The 23493-nt window shown below is 38.4% G+C and overlaps 1 protein-coding gene across 3 annotated transcripts in view; it reads right to left on the reverse strand.

The window, feature by feature from the left end:
* Positions 1–23493, reverse strand: part of SNX14 (sorting nexin 14) — a 201213-nt gene that overhangs the window by 82026 nt on the left and 95694 nt on the right. For 2 of the 3 annotated variants that reach the window (XM_006892135.1, XM_006892136.1), the window contains 4 exons: positions 17651–17806; positions 17194–17318; positions 14970–15028; positions 8935–9067 (listed from right to left, as the gene is read on the reverse strand). In XM_006892135.1, the coding sequence (XP_006892197.1) occupies positions 8935–9067; positions 14970–15028; positions 17194–17318; positions 17651–17806 (473 nt within the window). Of the gene's footprint in view, positions 1–8934; positions 9068–12199; positions 12227–14969; positions 15029–17193; positions 17319–17650; positions 17807–23493 lie in introns of all 3 variants that reach the window. The other variant, XM_006892134.1, reaches the window with a different exon arrangement.

Below are 23493 nucleotides of genomic sequence, written 5' to 3' on the forward strand. Positions count from 1 at the left end.
TCCTATGCATACCATCAGGTGAAATCCATGTGTATAATCTATGTTTATGTCTCTTAAAAAACGTACTTGCAATGAATAAGTCATCGATTGTGCAAAATTCAATCATTCTATCTCCAGCTTCATTTCTGTCACCAAGTCCATGTTTTCCAACTACTGATTCTTCAACTGTATCTTTAAAATATAATATGGTGGCAGGTGGAAGCCCTGAACAGTGCCTGAATATACTCTTCTAGCCATTTAAAAAATAATATTCAGCAAGATTATGCTTGCAGAGGAAGACGAAAGACGGCCAACCTGAGAGTTACATGGAGCTTGCTGCCTTACAACCAGCCAGATAATCTTGGTTTTAGTCCTTGTTCTACCACTTATTACTTTTTCAACCTTGAGAAAGTCTGTTCACCACTCTGGAAGCCCCTTCTCCATTTGTGGAAGGGGAAGGTAATAATACCTACTTCGAGCTACTACTTGAAAGAGAGGAGGGAGGCAATGATGGCAGTTATGGAGCCAGAAGTGCTATCTCCTGCCATGGTCCCCAGTAAGGTGCAAGGCCTGGGCCTGAAAAGAGTCCTCAGGGGATGAACCTTCCTGCCTCTGGGAGAGCCTCCTGGCCCCCGGGGAAAGCCACCTGTCAGGGGAAAGAGGTCTGCCCCTGGGAAGAACTGTCTGCCTCTGGGGAGAGTCAACCTGGGAAGAGCCAGCTGGCAGGGGAGAGCCAACTGGCCCCTGGGGAGAGACACCTGGCAGGGAAGTCACCAGGCAAAAGAGAGCCACCCAGCCAAGCCACCTGGCCCCTGGTGAGTGACACCTGGCAGGGAAGAGTCACCTAGCCCTGGAGAGAGCTGTCTGTACCCTGGGGAGAGCCACCAACCCGTGGGGAGAGCCACCTGGCCCCTGAGGAGAGACACCTGGCAGGAGAGAGGCACCTGGAAGTAGAGAGCTGCTCAGCCCTGGCGAGAGTTGCTTGCTGTGTATGAGGAACTTTATCTAACCCACTTTCCTCCTTCATCTGCTCCTCTGGGACACCTGTAAGTAACACCTTCAAAGCCCTTTTCTTTGTAATTTAAAATTTGTTCTCTCTAGGTTTGCTCCCTTTCCTATAGGTAACCTGAACACTGAGTCTTTGTTCCAGAACCTGAACCCTGAGCCCAGTCCCAGAGACAAAAGGGAAATATAACTTCCAGCTAAGGAAGATGAATGGAGCCTCTAAGTTCAGCCAGCCACTCCCACTGGACTCACTGGGAGTTTAGGACTCTAGACTTTGCACTCTAGAGGGTAGAAAATATCATGAAAATGTATACTAACTGAATAAGAAGGCAGGCAGCTTCAAATAAAGACCACCAGTAAAGTGTTAAATGTGGACTCTACCTCCCCTTCATCTCAACACCCCGGATCAGCATGAAGCAGCAAGAGTCTGTGCCCCTATTTGCAAGGGGAAAACCACAAATAAAAAAAGACAATCTCAATTTCTTTATAAAAAAACAAAACAAACTAAAAAATCAAACTGATCACCATTGGACTATGCCCACAATTACCCTGTCTTTTTTGTCCTGCCAGATCTTTCTCCTTTTCTTTAACCACTCCCTCCACCACCAAATTGTGCAACCCTGTAATTTCATCCCTAGACATCCACACTCCTCTGCTCCCAACCCTTACTCCTTTGGATCCCCATATATGTTTTGCAAGTTATCCTTCTATTTTTATAATAAGAAAAAATAATAATAAAAATATATAATATGGTACATGTTTATAAAGCACTCAATTGTTAACTGAAAGGTTGGCACAACCAGCCACTCAGGAGAAAGATGTGACAGCTTCTGTAAAAGTATAGCCTTGAAAACCTATGCTAAACCTATGCTACAGTTGTACTCTGTCCTACAGAGTCAACCTGACAGAAGAGGGAATTATGCTTTAAAAGATGAGTAAGGAGCAGCCCTGATAAAGAGGAAGGGCAAGTTCCCTCCCCAAGTGACTCCACAGGCACAAAGAACTTTCCTGTGAGAACAGAAAGGAAGGAACAGAAGGCAAGGCAAGCTCCCCTCCAGGTGAGTTTCACTGGAGTTAAACTCCCAGCAGGCCCGGGACAGAGGTAGAACAAATTCCTTTTCCAGGGGCCCTATAGCCACAAAGAACTTTGCTGCTGCAGAACCAGAGAGGTAGGAACAGAAGTAGGATGAGTTCTCCTTAAGGTCCCTTTAGAGTATGCTCCAGAGCTAGCTTCTTTAGTAATGGGCTCCATAGCCCCAGAGAACTTAGCTGTGGGACCAGAAAAAAAGTAACAAAACAGGTGAGTCCTCCCCCAAGTTCCTTTCTGGTGGGCTTTCCAGCCACAGCAAACATTCTCACCAGCTGGAAAGATCAGAGGCAGAGCAACTTCAATTCACAGTGAGCTTCCCAGATCAAGAGTTTCCATGGGACCAGAGTGGAAGGACCACAGCCAGGGTGAGCTGATAGTTTTTTATTAGTGAATTTTTCTAAAGATTCAGAGAGGACCTGTCACCAATTTAACATTAAGTATTTCAGAAAACAGAAAAAAACTGGTAATATTCTCAGACTTTTATTTATTTTTATGCACACACACACATATATATACACATATGTACCACACACATATAAACTATATATTATATGCATTATATAATATATATTATGTTGTTGTTGATTGCTGTTGAGTGGAGCACAACTCATAGTAATCCTATGAACAAAAGGCCTGAAGCCTTTCTGTAACTATCATCATTTATCAAAGTTCATAGAGTTTCCAGAGGCATGTTGTTTAGGAAGTAGATATTATATATAAATATATAAATTCATCATGACCAAGTGAGATTCGTAATAATTATACAAGGATGGTTCAACATAAGAAAAACAATCAATGTAATTCATCACATTAACAAAGCAATAAACAAAAACCACATGTTCCTATCAATTGACGCAAACCAAACACCTCTTCCTGATTAAAATACTCAACAAAGTAAGACTAGAAGGTAATTTCCTCAACACAGTGAAAAGTATATATATAAAACCAAGAGCCACACTGTTCTCAATGGAGACAGATTATAAGCATCTCTCTAGAAAATAGGAATAGGTAAGAGAAGTAAACAAAAGCTATTCAAATTGGCAAAGAAGAGGTAAAAATATTTCTATACGCAGATGCTATGATAGGATACTTTAAAAATTCTAAAGATTCAGCCAGAAAACTATTGGGCAAAGTTGATCAGTTTAGCAAAGTAGCAGATTACAAGATCAACATACAAAAGTCAGTTCAATTTCTCTATAGTAAAAGAGAGTATATAAAAATGGAACTAAGAACAATAATTCCAGTTATAATAGCTAATCCCAAGATTAAATACTTGGAACAATTCTAACTAGAGACACAAAAGATCTACACAAAGAAAATTACAAAACATTACTAGAAGAAACAAAAAAAGATCTAGGGAAATCGAAGAATATACCCTGCTCATGGATAGGAAGACGTCAGATTGTGAGAATGACAATTCTACCCAAGGCAATCTACAAATTCAATGTACTCCCAATACAAATACCAAATCCATTCTTAAACAAGATGGAAAAGGCAGTTTCTAATTTCATCTGGAACGGAAAGACACTTTGAATAAACAAAGCACTAGTGAAAAAGAGAAGTTCCTGATCTCAAATCCTACTGCACATCCATGGTGGTCAAAACAGCATGGTATTGGTACAGCGACAGACACAGAGATCAATGGAATAGAATTGAAAACCCAGAAATCAGCTCATCTACCTCTGGTCAACTGATTTTGACAAGGAGATGAAATTAGTTAAGTGGAAAAACAGCCTCTTTAACAAATTCTGTTGGCAAAATTGGAAAATCATCTAAAGAAAACTCAAGCAAGATCCACACCTCATACCATACACAAAAATCAACTCAAAGTGGGTCAAGGACCAAGGAGCAAAACCAAACACTTTTATAAAATTCATCAGGAAAAAACCTAGGAACAACTCTAGAAGCCCACAGCTAAAACAGACTTCCAAGCATCTTGAAAAACCTACAAGCAGGAGAGAATAAATAGATGAATAGGCCCTTCTAAGAATCAAATCCCTAATGCATATCAAAAACTTTCTCCAACAGGGTAAAATGGAAATTCACAGACTGGGGAAAACATAGAGATTGAGATAGTTAATAGTTTTGGTTTGCTTGGCTCCAAAGTTAACAATCTTGGTACCAGCAGCCAGGAAATCAAGAGACAAACTGCACTGGGAAAGTCAGCTGTCAGGAACCTCTCCAGAGTACTGAAGAGCAACAATGTCAGGCTGGAGACTAAGGTGTGCCTGATCTGGGCTATAGTTTTTTCAATTGCATGCTATGCATCAGAGAGCTGGACAGTAACTAGGGATGACAGAAAGAGAACTGATGCCTTTGAGCTGTGGTGCTAGAGAACAAACAGGTTTGTCCTGGAGAGGGTGAAGCTGGGCTGCTCCTTGGAGGCAAGAGTTCTGAAGCTTCATATAACATACTTTCAGAGCATGTTGCAAGGAGGGACCAGTCCTTGGGAGAGAGGAGGGATGGCACAGGAGAGGAAGACCCTCGATGAGATAGATTGATTCAGTGATTGGGGCAGTGGGAGTAGGTGCATCAGAGATAATAAGGTTGGCACAGGATAAAGCAGAGTTGAGGGCTCTTGTACATAGGGTCACTATGAGTTGCTAGGGACTCAATGGCACATAACAACAAAAACTACTTACCTGATAAGGGATTCAGATCTAAAATTTATAGAATACTCCAGAACTTTAACAAGAAAAAGGTAAAAAACCCAGTCACAAAATGGACACAGGATGTAAATAGACACTTCACCAAAGAAGACATTCAGATGGCAAACAAACACATGAAGAACTGCTCAAAGTCCCTAGCTCTCAGCGAGATGCAAATCAAAACAACTAGGAGATATCATTTCACCCAAGAAACAATAACAAAATTCAACAGGGCAGCAAACAACAAATGGCAGCAAGACTGTAGATAGATTGAAACTTTTAGTCAAAGTTGGTGAGAGTGTAAAATGGTACAATCATTATGGAAGATGGTCTAGCACCTTCTCAAAAAGAAGGAAATGGAAGTATCTTTTGACCCAGAAATTCCACTAGTGGAATTATATACCCTAAAGAATATACCTTAATATAGTAATATACCCTAAAGAAACTCGAGCCAACACTCAAACTAATACATGCACACCCATGTTTATTGCTGCATTATTCACAATAGCAAAGAGATGGAAGCAACCCACAGCCATCAACAATTGCATGGATAGGAAAAACTGGTATATTCACACAATGGAATATTATGCAGCACTGAAAAACAAGGAACTCAAACAGTATTATACAATGTGGGTGACCACAGAGGATATTATGCTGAGTGAAATATCTTGGTACCTAAAGAACAAATACTGTATAACACCACTGTTATAAAACAGGACTGACATGGGGTTGGGAAAAAACTAAGAAAAGGGGATAAATAACAAACACTGCATTGGAAGAGATGAAGGAAAAAATAATCTGAAAGGAATGTATTATTAGGCATTATACGTATGACACAATTTGGAACAAGAGATGTAAAACAAAATGGATTGGTGGAAGAGCAGGGGCAGGGAAGGTAAGGGGGGGAAATGAATGAATGAAAACCCAACTTTTCTGTATGTTACTGTTTGTTGTCAAATGCCATTGAGTCATAGCTGACTCATAGCGACCCTATAAACAAAAGACCTGAGCACTATTCTTTGTTTTCAGAGGTAAGCCATTTCAGAAGCGGATGCCACTCCTGCTTCCAAGCTTGTTTTAATAGGGAAGCTGCATATCAGTGTCACAGGGTTTTGCATCACAGCAACCATGAGTTACCTCTGTATAGCAATGCACAGACCAGTGCTATACCACTTAGAAGAATGTTTGACAGAAACAATGTAAACCAGGCCTGAGGGTTGCAGATTAAAATCACCCATCTTGGTCTTGGTAACATAACTTTCTGTCCACCAGGCTAATGTAGCTCTTTGTGTTGTCATTGTTATTGTTATTAAGTGCCGATGAGTCATAGACGACTCATAGTGACCCTATGAATGAAAGACCTGAGCACTGTTCGCTTTTCTGTAAGTATATTTAAAAAAGAGGTTAAGTAGAAATTTTAATAGTCAATGACCTCCTGAAGATCAAGAATGTGAGGAGAGAGGTGAGAAACTCATGAAGAAGAAAAAGAAGAAGCACCAGGAGACTCCACAGAAGAATGCACAGGAAGATCAGGCCAGGTCTGCTCTCCCTAAATCTAAGAAAGAAATCTCTTTGCTAGTACTAATTGGTTAATAGTAATTTTGAAGAGACAACTGTAAACATAAGTGTCCCTAAGAAGAATAAATCTTCCTTCAAAAAGGAATCACAAGATCCTGAAAAGGCTGCACACAATGTGCTTAAGAAAAAGCAGCAGCAGCTCTCCAAGAAGCAGCCAATCAGCAGTGGACCTCAGAGGCTATCAACAAGAGCACTAAGAAAAAGAAAAATATTTACATACTACCAAGAAACAGGTGGCACATACTTAAAGATAGTTTGGGTAGAATGTTGAATGATCCAGGAAGTATAAAAAGATGGAAGAAGCACACAGAGTCACTGTAGTCACTGTATCAAAAGGAATTGGCTGACACAGAGGAATTTCATGAAATAACATATGAGAAAGAACCTATGGTGATGAAGGAGGAAGTTCAAGTTTCTATCAAAGAATTGGCAAAAAACAAGGCTCCAGGAGTGGACAGCATACTAACAGATGCTGCCCTGGATGTGCTCACTAAGTTGTGTCAGGAAATCTGGAGGACAGCCAGCTGGCCAACTGACTAGAAGAGATCGATATTTGTTCCCATTACAAAGAAAGGTGACCCAACAGAGTGTGAAAATTATTGAACAATATCATTGATAACACATGCAAGCAAGATTCTGCTGAAAATTATCCAAAATCGTATGGAACAATAAATATGTCAACAGAGAACTGCCAGATGTGCAGGCTGGATTTAGAAGAGGTCATGGTACTAGTGCCATTATAGCTAATCTTAGATGGATCTTGGTAAAAAGCGGAGAATATCAGAAGAATGTCTATCTGTGCTTCATCGACTATGCAAAGGCTTTTGACTGTGTTGATCACAACAAGCTATGGCTGACTCTGAGAAGAGTGGAAATCCCAGAACATTTGATTGTGCTAATGCGAAACCTATACTTGGACCAAGAGGCAGTTGTCAGAACAGAGCAGGGAGACACTGGATGGTTCAAAATCAAGAAAGGGATCCGTCAGGGATGTATTTTGTCTCCATACCTTTTCAATCTGTATGCAGAACAGATCATCCGAAATTCTGGGCTGTACAAGGAGGAATGCGGCATCAGGATTGGTGGAAGAATCGTCAATAACCAGTATTATGCGAATGACACAACCCTGCTTCCCTGCTTGCTGAAACTGAGGAGGACCTGAAGTGCTTGCTGCAGAAGGTCAAGGACTGCAGTCTTCAATATGGATTGAAGCTCAGTATCAAGGAAACAAAGATTCTCACCACTGGGTCAATTGGCAGCATCAGTACGGATGGTGAAGAAACTGAGATAGTTAACAGTTTTAGTTTACTTGGCTCCACAGTCAACACTCCTGGTAACAGCAGCCAGGAAATCAGGAGACAAATTGCACTGAGAAAGTCAGCTGTGAGGGACCTTTCAAGAGTTCTGAAGTGCAACGACGTCAGGCTGGAGATTAAGGTGCGCCTGATCCAGGCTATAGTCTTTGCAATTGCGTGCTATGCATAGGAGCATAGGAGAGTTGGACAGTGACTAGGGATGATAGAAAGAGAATTGATGCCTTTGAGTTGTGGTGCTGGAGAAGAGTGTTGAATATACCATGGACTGCTAGAACAACAAACAGATTTGTCCTGGAGAGGGTGAAGCCGGGGTGCTCCTTGGAGTCAAGGATTCTGAAGCTTCGTCTGACATACTTTGGGCATGTTACAAGGAGGGACTGGTCCTTGGAGAGGGACATCATATTTAGGAGTGAAGGGAAGGCGCAGGAGAGGAAGACCCTCGATGAGATGGATCGATTCTGCGAGTGGAGTGGTGGGAATGAATGTGTTTGAGACAGTGAGGCTGGTACAGGATAGAATGGCGCTTAGGGCTCTTGTACACAGGGTCGCTATGAGTCGCAAACGACTCAATGGCACATAACAACAACAACCACCAAGAGAGGCAATAAAAGCTTCAGTAAAATTGCCAGGACAGAAAGAAAAAACCCAAAACTTAAAAAGCACCCCAGGAAGATTAGAATGGACATTCCCTGTGCATGTGGAGGGCATACTCAAATGTTTCCCAATTTAAAAAAATTTTTTTGAAGTCCATGAAAGAAAGAACTTCAGGTAGAACATCATCATACATAAGGACATAGAGAAAGAAAATAGCATGGTAGGGGTAATGTGCATATGACACAAGTAGGATTCTTATTAAAATACAAATCTTGACTTAGTAGATGTAAGAAGGGGCTTGAAAAATTCCTAGCAATGCAGATTGTGCTGATTCACAGACCACAGGATGACCACATACTAAGAGGGTAAAGGCATCTATGATTTATGTTCCTGTAGCATACATGGAGAGAGTAAACTGCTAAAAGTCCAACTGAAAAATGCAACATTGACTACTAGAGGGATCTCAGCATAGCCAAAACTATTTTCAATTAGGATGCAATGACTTCATGCTCAGAAGTCTGAAAAAGAAGATCAGCATCATGAAACTCTAACAAATGAAAGAATATTATTGTTATCTTGTTATGTGCAACTGAGTTCAAACTGACTCACACCAGACCCTTTAGCCAAAAGAGGCTGTATTCTGTACAGGAAAAGACTGCTCATCATTCACCCATATTGTAAATCTGAAGTTATTCATCTATCAAATTGTGTTATTTTTACTTACAAAGTCATCTTCACCTTCAGTGAGGCCATAATTAGGCAACATTGCTCCCTCCATCGTGGTACTCTTGAATACTCCTTTAATTTTGCTACCTATTCTGCTTATTCCAAATGATTCTCCTCTTTTCTGTGTGCTCCTAAATAGTAAAGAAAAATCAAGTGTTTACAATAATAAGAAATCATTTGAAAAGGTTCCATTTTGGAGTTCTCAAGTCACAAATTTAAAACTGCAATATCTCAAAAGCTAAAAGTATTTATTTAAAGGTTAAATTTGGAGGATGCATAAAATCTACAATATTCACTAGTAAGTACTAGAAATTACTACTAATTTCAAGATTAAAATTAACATTTTTAAAAGATGAGAGACCCCTAGTGGTAGGTAGTTACTATGATACATATTATTAAATATTGGCATCCCTAGGTTACAAACAATTTATATAAAATCTGTAGCTACAAATCAACCCCTGGAAAGCCTATTATATAAAAAATTCAAGGTACATACGAACAAACAGGAACTACTTTGTGACACATATCAAAACATTATTAAAGCCTACTGCCACAGAGTCAATTCCAACACATAGTGACTCACCATCAAAGCTTTCCAAAGCTTTAAATCATTAGGTAAGGAGATGGCTCACCTTCTTCCTACAGAGGGTCTGATGGATTAGAACCAATGATCTTCCACGTAGTAGACCAATACGTTATGCACTATACCAAGAGGTTCTCTTCAAAACGTAAGTATTTCTGTATTATTATGTTAAAGATGTTTCCATGTATCTGGAGGAGTTTCTTTAGTGTTTTTTTATACATAACAAGGTACACTATATACAAACACAAGCAGTGCATAGCTCACTGCATTGCTAACCAAACAAATCAGCCAGCTGGTCTGAGGAAGGAAGACAGGCAATCCCTTCTGTTAAAATTATTACCTTTAAAAAGATAGTCACTATGGGTCAGAACTGATCTGACAACAGTGGGCCCTTTTGGGAGTCTTTAGACACAAACTGTACCTAACTGTTCGAATTTACACACAAATTCAACTTAAGGACAGGTTTGGGAATATAACTCATTCATAAATTGGGGACTGCCTATAAATGCATATGAATATATGGTAAGATCAACATTCAAAACAGAATATTAATTTGAACTATGTTGCTAAAGTAACATGGTACAACAGAATAATTGAAAATTATCACCGAGTCAATATTTCCTTTATAGATGTAACCTAACAGAAAAAAATTCTGTCCTACTTAATGACAAATACATACACAAAGTTCAACTTTATAATCACAAATATTCAAAAGACCAATTAAATGTAAAATAGATCTTATTAATATCTAGGTAATAAAGAAAGATAAAATAACAAAGGAAAATATTAGCAGTTCTAAAAATGGAAATATCTCGAAAACAACAAAAAGATAAGCCAATACAGGAAAAACTTGTTTCATTAGCACTTACTGTCACATGTTATTAGCAAATATAAACCTGAGTTTCATACAAGTTAAAACTCATGCTCATTATATAACACTGCCCTTAGGACATATACTCAAAATAAAAACTGATCAAAGGCATGCTTTGAATGTCTAACTATAAATAGATAACAATTATTCTCACAAGTAAAATTAAGTTGTTTACTGTATTAATGCAGCAATCGTGCAACCACTGTGGAAGGTGGTGTGGCGCTTCTCAAAAAGTTGCAGATAGTGATACCATTTGACCTAGCAATTCCACTATGGGGAATATACCCCAAAGAGACCGTAACTGCCACCTAAGCAGATATATGCAGGCTCATGTTTATTGCAGCTTTGAGCTAGCAAAGAGTTGGAAACAACCTAAGTGTCCATCAACAAATGAATGGATAGATAAGCTGTGATATATTCACACAATGGAATAATATGCAGCATTGAAAAACAAGGAACTCATGCAATATTATTCAAAATGGGTGACCCTGGAGGACATTATGCTGAGTAAAATATCTCAGTACTGCATACTGCCACTATTGTAAAACAGGACTGACATTGGAGTTGGGGGAAGACTGAGAAATATGGGATAAATATTGTATACTGCATTGAAACAGATAAGGGAGAAAACTGTTTAAAATGGATGTGTAATTAGGTATTATTGTTATGACAGGAGTCCAGAACGAAGGCTGCATAGTGGGTGGGCCTGGAGGGGAGAGATTGTAAAACAATGAAAGAATTTTCCTTTCACTTTTCTAAGAGAAGCGTGTACGGGGGTGGGGAGGGGTGGGCAGGGAGAAAAGTGCAACAATGAATGAATGGAAATCCAAAGTCTCTGTAAATTTTCATTAAAATTAATAATAATAATTAAAAAATGGCTTGGCTTTAAGCATAAAAAAAATGCAGCAATCATAAAAGTTAAACTACACTAATACAATTTCACACTGATTTAATTTCATACTGATCCAACTTCTTAAATTTTACACACCAGAGAAGCAAACGAAAACTTACTTTAAAATTAGAAAAGTTCTAAAAGTAGTGAGTAGCAAAATTAGTACTTAAAAATATTCATTTACAATGAATGGAATTCCAAAATCTCTGTAGATGTTCATTGAAATGAAAAATAAATAAATTAAAATATCAAAAAATATTCATTTATATAAAGCATACAATTAGTGGCTTTTAATCCTGAATTCTAGATAAAGTTTTATATGTAAGAAATGTTTTCAGAGTCTAATATTAATATGCTGACAAAATATTATTACATGTTCCAGAATCTACATTATTTATGGAGTTTGTTCTAATCTCCAGAATTTAAAATGAGCTTTTGAATACATGACATATTTTTAAGATATCTCCTCTGTAATTAGGTCAGGAAATACAAAACCAATGTATTATACTTGTATTATTTTTTTTAAAATAATTAAACATAAATAAATCTAAAAATTCTTTAGCAAAAACTATCAAGAGTAGAATAGCTGTCATTAAGTCAATTCCACCCTACTAACAACCTCATCAACAGCCCTGATAAATTAGATATTCATTAGCAAAACAAATACTCAAAATTCCTTAAAATCATTAGGGATTTTTTGTTTTATGATGATGTATATTTTACTGCTTCCGTAAGAGACACTGACTTAAAAATATTCTAAAGTAGCTTTAATAGAATATTCCAAATAATGAATGTAAAGGCAGCAATACCTTTTTTTCTTAATCTCTGTCTTATCAATTATATTTAAGTTGCTTTGTGTAAACTTTTAGAACAAAAAAATTATAATTAAAAGAATCACATGCTATCTCAACACTTACCGAAAATCATCCAAACTTAGGCTACCTCTGGAATAATAGATACGTGAAATTATTTCAGGAAAGGAAAGAAAAAAAGCCTAGACATTAACAAGTTTCATTTTAGAACACAAAATCAAAAAACTCTAAAAGCATTTTTGACCTGAGACAGCCATGCCATTTGTTTGATACAACAGAAAGTACACAGAGACTAAACCACTAAAAACTTGACAGAGAACAGTGCAAACTTTCCAAGAGAAAGTACACAGAGACTAAACCACTAAAAACTTGACAGAGAACAGTGCAAACTTTCCAGTATGGAATTCACATGTTCACATACAATGGAATGATGCATGAATCACATACTAATTTAGAATTTTGTAAAACCGTGGTTTAAAGCTAACAAAAGGTTCTCAAATTTAACATTCTGAAAATGTATGCTTTTAGGAATGCAATGGAACAGAAGAGCGTAACACAAATATGTCTGAAAATTTATTAAAAAACAGTATGTACACATTAGGTATTTTACATTTCTTAACGCATTTAACAGGAAATTAGCCCAGCTAGTAATCTAAGTTTGCAATAAAATAATATTAAGAAATCGCTTTACTTTTATATACCTAACTGAAACATTATCATAGAAGCTGGCTCCAGAGTAGACTGAAAGTTAATATAAAGGCAATCAATTTAAAGAAAAACACAATGTAAAAGGTCACATTCATTAATAAGAATGAAAAGACCCACATTTCTTCCCTATTTCATATTTAACATGTTGAGATATTATTTTCAAAATGACCAAAAAAAGCCTTCCTTCTCGGAAGTTAGAGCACTGACTTAGATTTAGCTACTAATCAGATTTCTAAAATCAGAAAACCAATTCTCCTCAAATAGTTCCTTACAAGACTTTGATAACACTCAATATTCTCTAGTACAAAATCTCAACCTAACAGAAAATGAGGGATCTCCAGTGCCCTAGTGGAAAGGAGTTGTGCTGCTACCCTAAAGGCATTGGGTTTGAACCCATAAGCTGTTCCACATAAGCATAATGGGCAATCTCCTCTGGTGCCATTTAGAGCCCTGAAAACTCTGTAGAAGGTCAGCTATGAGTTGATTCTAACTTAATTGCATATAACATAAAGTGAAAAAACAAGGGTAACTTTTATCACTTCTTAGGTGATGCTGGTAAATTTGATGTAAGTCCTTGAAGTACTGGATTGGGCAAAGAAGACTATGTTAAAAATCAGTCTCGGGCCGGGCGCAGGAGGGAGCAAAGCAGCACAGGCAGCCAGCGAGATCCACCTCCGAGCCTTACTCCGAGCCTTACTCCGAGCCTTACTCCGAGCCTTACTCCGAGCCCTCGTTGCCCTGCTGGTGCTCACTTCCCCGGTAGCCAAAAAGAAAGCTAAAGTAAAAAAGGGCGGTCCGGGGAGCGAATGCACGGAGTGGGCCTGGGGGCCCTGTACCCCCAGCAGCAAGGACTGCGGAGTGGGTTTCTGTGAGGGCACCTGCGGAACCCAGACCCAGCGCATCAGGTGAAGGGTGCCATGCAACTGGAAGAAGGCGTTTGGAGCTGACTGCTAGTACAAGTTTGAGAGCTGGAGGCGCCTGTCACGGAGGCACTGGCACCAAAAGCCCGCCAGGGCACACTGAAGAAGGCGCAGTGCAATGCCCAGTGCCAGGAGACCATCCTCGTGATGAAGCCCTGCACCCCCAAGACCAAAGCCAAGAAAGGGTAGGGAAAGTTCTAGAGTCCTGAATGCCAAGGAGCTTGGCTTCACCCTCCTGCAGGCCCAAAATATAACCCACCAGTGCCTTTTTTCTACACTAGTTTTATCAATCACGCTCCGCCTCTCCTCCTCACCCGAAGCACCCAGAGTAGGGAGGGTCCCTGGATTCTGGGAAGTTTGGGCCTCCTCCCAAAAATATTTGATTCCCACTTGCCCTCCCCACTGTGTTCTTTCCCACAATGATACCGTGACTAAGAAACAAAATAAACCACCATTAAAAAAAAAAATCAGTCTCTCATTCATGGAGCTCACTGGGTGACTCAAAGTCAACAAAAAATCTTTCAGCGGGGAGGGTTGGGAGGGTATTTCTTCACACTAGAAAATTTATTTATATGTAAGAGATTTTTGCTGAGATTACCTGGAAATTACTGAGCATAATATAAGTATCTATTCTGTAGATTTTTTAGCTTTGATATCTGGGACTATTTAGTACATGTAACATTGTAAGGATCAATCAGGACATTTATTATCCGCTTTATGACTAGATAAAGCTTTCCTAATATATTTTTAAAGGCCATTTGACTCCTTTCTTACATTTCCAAAGATTAACAATTCAAAGATGTGTAGCTCATTAAAAAGAATTTCATGCATTTTTAGATCATTATGTATCATTCAGAACCATTGTTCACAGGGTCTCTATGAGTCTCAGTTTCCTCGATGGCACCTAGCAACAACATATTTAGTTCAAGGAGGCCTGGTAGTGCAATGGTTAAGCATTTAGCAGCCATCTAAAAGGCTGACAGTTCAAATTCACCACCTGCTTCAACAGAGACAACAAGCTGGTGACTACAAGCAGTGACTACAGCCTAAGAAACCACATGGGGCACATCCACAACAGAACACATCAAAACAACACCACAGATAGTTCAGCACCACAATTCATTCATAGAATGTTTTGTCTGATCAAGTACCACTGCAACCATAGGTACATTCAGAAAAACAGCGAGTAAAGCTATTAGCATAAACAAATTAAAAAGACAATTATAAATACTATTGAAGAGACCTACCTGTTAAATTTTGAATTTCGTGTTGGTGATTCTGAACCTCTTAAAAGTTGTCTGAAATACTTAAAAAATAATTATGAAAATAAATATAATTTAATAAACTAATATTTGACATTGAACATGCTACTTCTTAAAGAGTTATTAAATCAAGTAAATACTGCCACAGTCAAACATATTATGGAAAAAAATTTTCAAATCAACATAATATTATTATAATGTTCTTTTTATGTGTCATTGAGTCTCTTGTAACTCATAGCAATCCTATGTACAGCAGCCCAAAACACTGCTCTATCCTGTGCCAATCTCACTGACTCTGACACACCCATCCCGATTACCCCAGTCACTGAATCAGTCCATCTCATAGAGGGCCATCCTCTCCTGTGCTGTCCCTCTACCCTCCCAAGCATGACAGCCCTCTCCAAGGACCTCTCCCTCCTTACAGCATGTCCAAAAAATGTTAGACGAAGCCTCAGAATCCTTGCCTCCAAGGAGTAGCCTGGTTTAACCCTCTCGAGGATGAATCTTATTTCTTGGCAGTCCAGGGTACATTCAATACTCTTCTCCAGCACCACAGCTCAAAGGCATCAACTCTCCTTCTATCCTCCTTAGTCACTGTCCAACTCTCTGATGCATAACAAGTGACTGCGAAGACCATAGCCTGTATCAGACGTACCTTAACCTCCAGAGTGACACCACTGCTCTTCAGTACCCTGGAGAGGTCCGTAACAGCAGACTTTCCATCGCAATACGTTTTTTGATTTCCTGGTTACTGGTGCCAAGAATGTTCAGTGGAGCCAAGCAGACTAAAGTTGTTAACAATCTCTTCACCAGCCATCCTGATGCTGCCAGTTGGTCCAGTGATGAGAATCTTTGTCTTCTTGACACCGAGCTTCAATCCATACTGAAGGCTGCAGTCCTTGACCCTCTGCAGTAAGCATATCAGGTCCTCTTCAGTTTCAGTAAGCAGGGTTGTGTCATCTGCATAATGCAGATTGTTAATAGATCTTCCACCAATCCTGATGCCACACTTCTCCTCATAGAGCCCAGCCTCTCGGATAATCTGTTCTGTATACAGGTTGAAAAGGTATGGAGATAGGATGCAAGCCTGGTGTACGCCTTTCCCAATTTTGAACCATGCAGTGTTTCCTTGCTCTGTTCTGACGACTGCCTCTTGGTCCAAGTATAGGCTTCACATTAGAACGATCAAATGTTCTGGGATTCCCGTTCTTCTCAGAGTCAGTCACAGTTTGTTATGATCCACACAGTCAAACACCTTTGCATAATCATGAAACAAAGATAGACATTCCTCTGGTATTCCCTGCTTTCAGGTAAGATCTATCTAACATCAGCTTTAATATCCCTAGTACCACGACCCCTTCTAAACCCAGCCTGGACTTCTGGCAGTTCTCTGCTGATGTGCTGTTCCAGTTGTTTTTGGATAATCTTCAGTAGGATCTTGCTTGCATGTGATATCAATGATATAGTTCTCCAGTTTCCACACTCTGCTGGGTCACCCTTCTTTGGGAAGGGAACAAATATAGATCTCTTCCAGTCAGTTGGCAAAATGGTTGTTCTCCAGATATCTTGACACAACTTGGTGAGCACATCCAGGGCAGCATCTGTTAGCTAAAATATGTCAATTGGTACATCATCTATTCCTGGGGCCTTATTTTTTGCTATTTCCTTCAAAGCAACTTGAACTTCTTTCTTCATCACCTTAAGCTCTTGCTCATATGTGATTTCATTAAATTCTTCTGTGTCTGCCAGTTCCTTTTGATACAGTGACTCAGTATATTCTTTCCATCTTCTTTTGATACTTCCTGGATCATTTAATATTCTGCCTAAAGCATCCTTGATAATAATATGGTAATTATTTTAATATAGCCTTTACTAAGGCTGTGTGTGATTTTCACAGTTCAGTAAAGTAATTTGTATCCATGAAGAATGATATTTCTGCATCACTCAAAGACTACAAAACAATTTAGGCACATGGCAAAACAGGTGGATTGATCCAACCTCAATATGTCTATCAAGCAAATTTGGTTTGGATGTTGAGCATTGTTTTTATAATTATCTTTTAAGTTTAATTAAGTTATTTAGTAGTAAGGAATACTCACATTCTCAATTAATCTTGCTTCATTTGTCTATTATTTAAATCACTCATCTAATGTCAGTCATTATTAAATTCAGAAAAAAATTCTCAAATGGAATTAATCTTTTTACTTACTTCATCACTATGGCAGAATATAGGTGTAAACACATTTTCCAAGAGAGAAAGAACATGTTCATATGCTTCAAAAAGACATCTCATGGTTTGAAGTTTCACAACATCTACATATGGGCCTTCCGCAACTATCAAAACAAATCTATTAGTGAAATTATTTTACAACAGCATAAGTATATTATATATTAATCTAAAATTCACGGTAGTACCAAGCAGTTCTACAACTATGATTTGCATAAATAGCAGTATAAAATGCCAAAAGTATAACAGAGGAAGAGATGAAATCCAAGTTACAATTCTAATGTTTGTTATATGAATTGTGAATAAGTTCTCAACAAAGGTTTTATTCATCAGTAAAAGAAAATAACAGCTTCCCATTTACCTCACACAACTGTTAAAATAATATATTCTTTGAAAACTAAAGAACTATAAAAATCATTATCATGATTTTTTTACTTACTTCTTTGAATCTCTTCTACAATAAAGGGATCAAATTTAATTTTATCAATACTTTCATCCAAGCAATATGTTTTGTAAATCTTCTGTAACTCTCCATGAAGACACAGCATTTCATCATTTGATAACTCTGGTCTCAAAATTCTATCATTGAATTCCTCTAGCCAATCAGGAAAAAGGAAGAAAAAAATATTAATTTTAATATCAAGCTTTTTGGGAAATTTCATTTTCCTATTTTAACTGCAATCAATATTAAAAGATCACTATACACAATTTATGCAAAGGCATTTGACTGTGTGGATCATAACAAACTGTGGCTGACTCTGAGAAGAATGGGAATCCCAGAACATTTAATTGTGCTACTGCGAAACATATACTTGGACCAAGAGGCAGCAGTCAGAACAGAGCAGGGTAACACTGCATGGTTCAAAATTGGGAAGGGTGTACGCCAGGGATGCATCCTGTCTCCATACCTTTTCAACATGTATGCAGAGCAGATTATCCAAGAGGCTGGGCTCTATGAGGAGAATTGTGGCATCAGGATTGGTGGAAGATCTATTAACAATCTGCGTTATGCAGGTGACACAACCCTGCTTTCTGAAACTGAGGAGGACCTCATGCACTTGCTGCGGAGGGTCAAGGACTGCAGCCTTTAGTATGGACTGAGGCTCAATGTCAAGAAGACAAAGATTCTCACCACTGGACCTATTGGCAGCATCAGGATGGATGGTGAAGAGATTGAGATTGTTCAGAGCTTCAGTTTGCTCGGCTCCACAGTCAACACTCTTGGCACCAGCAGTCAGGAAATCAAAAAGTGTATCGCGATGGGAAAGTCTGCTGTTAGGGACCTCTCTAAAGTACTCAGGAGCAACGGTGTCTCTCTGGAGACTTAGGTGCGCCTGATACAGGCCATGGTCTTTGCAATCGCTTGTTATGCATCAGAGAGTTGGACAATGACTAGGGAGGACAGAAGGAGAGTTGATGCCTTTGAGCTGTGGTGCTGGAGAACAGTATTGAGGATACCATGGACTGCCAGGAAAACAAACAGATTCATCTTGGAGGGGATTAAACCAAGCTGCTCCTTGGAGGCAAGGATTCTGGGGCTTCGTCTAACATACTTTGGACATGTTGCCAGGAGGGACGGGTCCTTGGAGAGGGACATCATGCTTGGGAGGGTAGAGGGACAGCACAGGAGGGGAAGGCCCCTCTATGAGATGGACTGATTCGGTGACTGGGGTAATAGGGATGGGTATGTCAGAGGCAGTGCGGTTGGCGCAGGATAGAGCAGGGTTTAGGGCTGTTGTGCATAGGGTCGCTATGAGTTGCAAACGACTCGACGGCACATAACAACAAACAACAACAACATACACAATCTAAATATAACCATTTTAATATTTTTAAAAGATTGAACTTAGAGTTTATTAACTACTCATAAAAAAAGAACTGTTGTTGTTGTTGTTGTTGTTGTTACATGCCATCAAGTCACCTGAGACTCATCGTGACTATTTTCATCACCTCTTAGGAACTTGAGTGCATGGATACTGTCACTGTGCCAATTCAAATTCTTGAGAGTCTTCCTCTTCTTAACTAACCCTCCACTTTCCAAGAATGATGTCATTTTCCAAGGACTAGCTCCTCCTAACAGCATGCCCAAAGTATGTCAAATGTAGCTTCACTTTTAAGGAGCATCCTGGTTGCACTTTCTTGAAGACATATTTGTTTGTTCTTTTGACAGTTTATGAGATACTCAGTATTCTTCAACACACAATTCAAAGACATTTATTCTTCTTCTATCATCTTTATTTACTGTCCAACTTTCAGATGCATACCAAGTGACTGAAAAAAGCAGACTGAATCAGGTGCATCTTGGTCTTTAAACTGACATCTTTGTTCTTTCAAACTTTGGAGAGGTCTTTGACAGTCTTTTGATTTCTGGACTGCTAGTACCACAGATATTGACTAAGGATCAAGTAAGATGAAATTGTTGACAACTTCAATCTTTTCTGTCATGATGTGGCTTACTGGCCTAGTACTGAGGATTTTAAAACAATTTTTTTATTTTAATTGTGATTTTAACAGAAGATAACATACAAGTTAGGTTTTCATTCCCTCATTGTTGCTCATCTTACACCTATCTTTCTCCCTTCTCCATCCCTCAGTTCACTTTTATTTTAATATTCATTCATTGTTGCATAGTTACCTCCATCCACCCTCTCCCCTAGTCCTCTTTAAAATGTACCTCTTATTCCGGTCTGTTATTAAATGTATAATGCCTAATCATACATTCATTTTAAATAGTTCTTTCCTACATCTGTTCTAATTCAGTATTCATTATTTATCCCCAACCCCCTGTCAGTCTTGCCAAGAAATAAATGGACAGAAAAACTATGGTATACTCACACAATGGAATAATATGCAGCACTGAAAAATAAGGAACCCATAAAATATTACACAATGTGAGTGACCCTGGAGGACATTATACTGAGTAAAGTATCTCAGTTAGAGAAGGACAAATACTGCATAGCACCACTGTTAAAAACAGTACTGAAGTTTTTATCTTCTTGATGTTGACTTGTAATCCATATTGAAGGCTGCATGTAGTCTTTGATTTTCTGCAGCAAGCTTTTCAAATCCCCCTCACTTTAAGCAATCAAGGCTGTATTACCTGCATAACAAAGGTTATTAATGATAATGAATCTTTATCTGATCCTAAAGCCACATTCTTCTTCATAAAGTCTAGCTTCCCAAAAGATTTGCCCTACATAAAGTCTGAACAGATAAAAAATACCCTGATGCACATCTTCCCTGATTTTAAACCATGCAGTGTTGCTCTGTTCAGACAATAGCTTCTTGTTCTAGATACAGGTTTCCTATGAGCACAATTAAGTGCCCCGTGATTCCCATTTTTAACAATGTTAGCCATAATTTGTTGTGAAACACACTGTCAAAAGCCTTTCTATAGTCCATAAAAGATAAATTGGCATCTTTCTGGTATTCTCTGATTTCAGCCAAAATTCATCTGACATCAGCAATGTTATCTCTGATGTCACAGTCTCTTCTAAATCTAACTTGAATTTCTGGCAGTCCTCTACTGAAGTACTACTGTAGCCATTTTTTTTAAATGGAACACTTCTTGCTGATCTTCTCTGTATCGTTCCAATTTTAGTATATGTGCTGCCGAAGCGAGCACTATTGTAGCCATTTTTAAACAATCTTAAAAAATGTTAGGTGCAGTCAAGTTGACTACAACTCATACAGACCTCATGAACAAGATATGAAACTTGCCCCATCTTGCACCTTCATCATAATCTCTGTTATGCTCAAGCCCACTGTTACAGTCACTATGTCAATCTTTCTTGCTAAGGGTCTTCCTCTGACATTCCACTTTTCCCAACATGATCTTCTTCCAAAAACTGGTCCCTCTTGTCAACATACCCAAAGTACGTGAGATCAAGTTTCACTATCTTTGCCTTTAAGGAAAAATCTGGCTGTACTTTCTCCAAAATAGACTTGTTCTTCTGGCAGTCCATGAGATATTCTCTTAACTCTTCTCCATTACTACAATTCAAAGACATCGATTCTTCGTTGGTCTTCTTTAATCACAGTCCAACTTTAAGATGCATAGGAAGCAACTGAAATGGCTTGGATGAGGCATACTTTAGTCTTTAAACTGGCATCCTTGCTCCTTAGTACTTTGGAGAGATCCTTGACAGCAGCAACACAACTTATGATGGCTTGGATAATGCTATCATGGGTGTTGACTGTGCAGCATCAATTTTTTCCCCTCTAACTATTATACTGTTGCCTACTGATTCAGTGGTAAGGATTTTTTGTTCTACTAATGTGGAGATATAATCTATATTTAAGGCTGTAGGCTGTACTCTTTGATCTTCTGCAATAAGTGTTGCTGGATGGTAATACAGCAAAAATAATAAAAACTTTTTAAAATTTTCATTCTAAGAGGTGTGAATAAAGAGCTTTTTCCCTTAATTATTGCTTTTCACTTAAAAGGAGAGAAAAAGAAATGTCAAACAGAGCACTTAAGATATCTAAGACAATTGCAAATAACTTAAAAAATATATAACTGGACTCCCATAAGAAAGGGACTGAGAAAGTAAGACAGAATATTTCAATAGATAACCATCAAAAATTTTCAAAACTGATGAGAGACCCCAGTCTTATCCTCCTATACAAAGACTACAAAAATGTCAGACTAGGGTGCACCTGGTTCAGGCCATGGTCTTCACAATTACTTGCTATGCATCAGAGAGCTGATTAATGAATAACAGAAGAAATGACTTTTAGTTGTGGTGCTGAAGAAAAGTATTGAACATATCATGGACTGCCAAGAGAACAAACAAGTCTTTCCTGAAGAAGGTAAACCCAAGTTGTTCTCTGGGGGCAAGAACTGTGAAGCTCTGTCTCACATACATTGGGCATGTTGCCAGGAGGTTCCAGTCCTTGGAGAAACACAAAGGTTTGAAAGGGCGGAGGGAGAGCGCAAGAGAGGAAGACCCTGGATGAGATGGATTTACACAGTGACTGGCATAGTGGGGGCAGGTATGCCAAAGACAGTGAGACTGGCTCAAGTTAGGACAGGGTTCAGAGCTATTATACATAGGGTTGCTATGAGTAACATACAACATAAACAAGCACATAACAATAACAACAACAATCTTTACTCAGCTTTTACATAATGTTGTTGTTATTAAGTGTCACTAAATCAAGTACAACTCCTAGCGACCCTATGAACAAAAATGTGAACCCTGTTCTGTAACTATTATCATTTCTCTAATGTTTATAGAGTTTTCAAAGGCATGATGTTTAAGAACTGGATGCTAATCCTGCTTCAAAGTCTATCTTAATTTGGGAGCTCTACAAAACCCTGTCGATTATAAGTAACCATGATGACATTTTACACACCAGTGGCACAGCGTTCAGCATCACAGCAATCACAGGTTACCTCAGTACAGCCAACTCATAGACCAGTGCTGTACCCCTTAGAAGAATTTTCTTCCCAAACACAATTAACAGTGATTACTTAAACAAAATGCTTCCAGCCCACATGAGATGGTTAGCTAAATCCAATAAATCCAGGCAACCAATCAGCTCATACACAATTGTGAATGGAAAAAAAAACACCACACAACACACACACACACCATCAAATACCAAATAGTTTACACCACAATGTTCATCCAAAACAAGAGAACCTGCTTTACAGAATTTAACTCCTTCACATGTAACATCAACACAAAAATTATTCCAAGATGTCACAGATCTACATACCCAAAAGCAAAAATGATTTGGCATCTTGTCTTAGGATAATCAAAGAATTATTTCTTTTAAAAGTTATTAAAAACACTAACTATACTGTTAAAAATGCTATACTGAATTTCACCAAAATAAAGTTTTGCTTATCAGAAAATACTATTTAGAAAATGAACAGACAAGCTATAGTCTCAAAAAAGAAAAATGATAATACATTTTTCTGGCAAAAGACTGTATAGAGAATATATAAAGAAATATTAAATTTAGAAAAAAAAGCAAAGCAATTCAATAAAAATTAGGCAAACACTGCCAAAGGTATTTAAATAACTAGTAAGTATTTAATATGGTGTGCAACATCTTTAGTATTAGGAAAAATGCAACCTAAACCATAATGTGATACTAAAGACAAGTGGATCAAATTCAGCAGCTACTCAAGGGAGAAAGAAGCTACTCAAGGGAGAAAGATAAGCAATCTCCTCCTGTTCAATTACAGTCTCTGAAAACCCAATGGAGGATCACCTCACGTCACAAGAAAAAGGTTTTAAAAAAATAACTAGATTAATTAAAAAAATTTTT

The sequence above is a fragment of the Elephantulus edwardii genome, unplaced genomic scaffold, assembly GCF_000299155.1.
Source record: "Elephantulus edwardii isolate Elephantulus edwardi_28Jun2011 unplaced genomic scaffold, EleEdw1.0 scaffold00111, whole genome shotgun sequence".
Classification (NCBI taxonomy): Eukaryota; Metazoa; Chordata; class Mammalia; order Macroscelidea; family Macroscelididae; genus Elephantulus; species Elephantulus edwardii.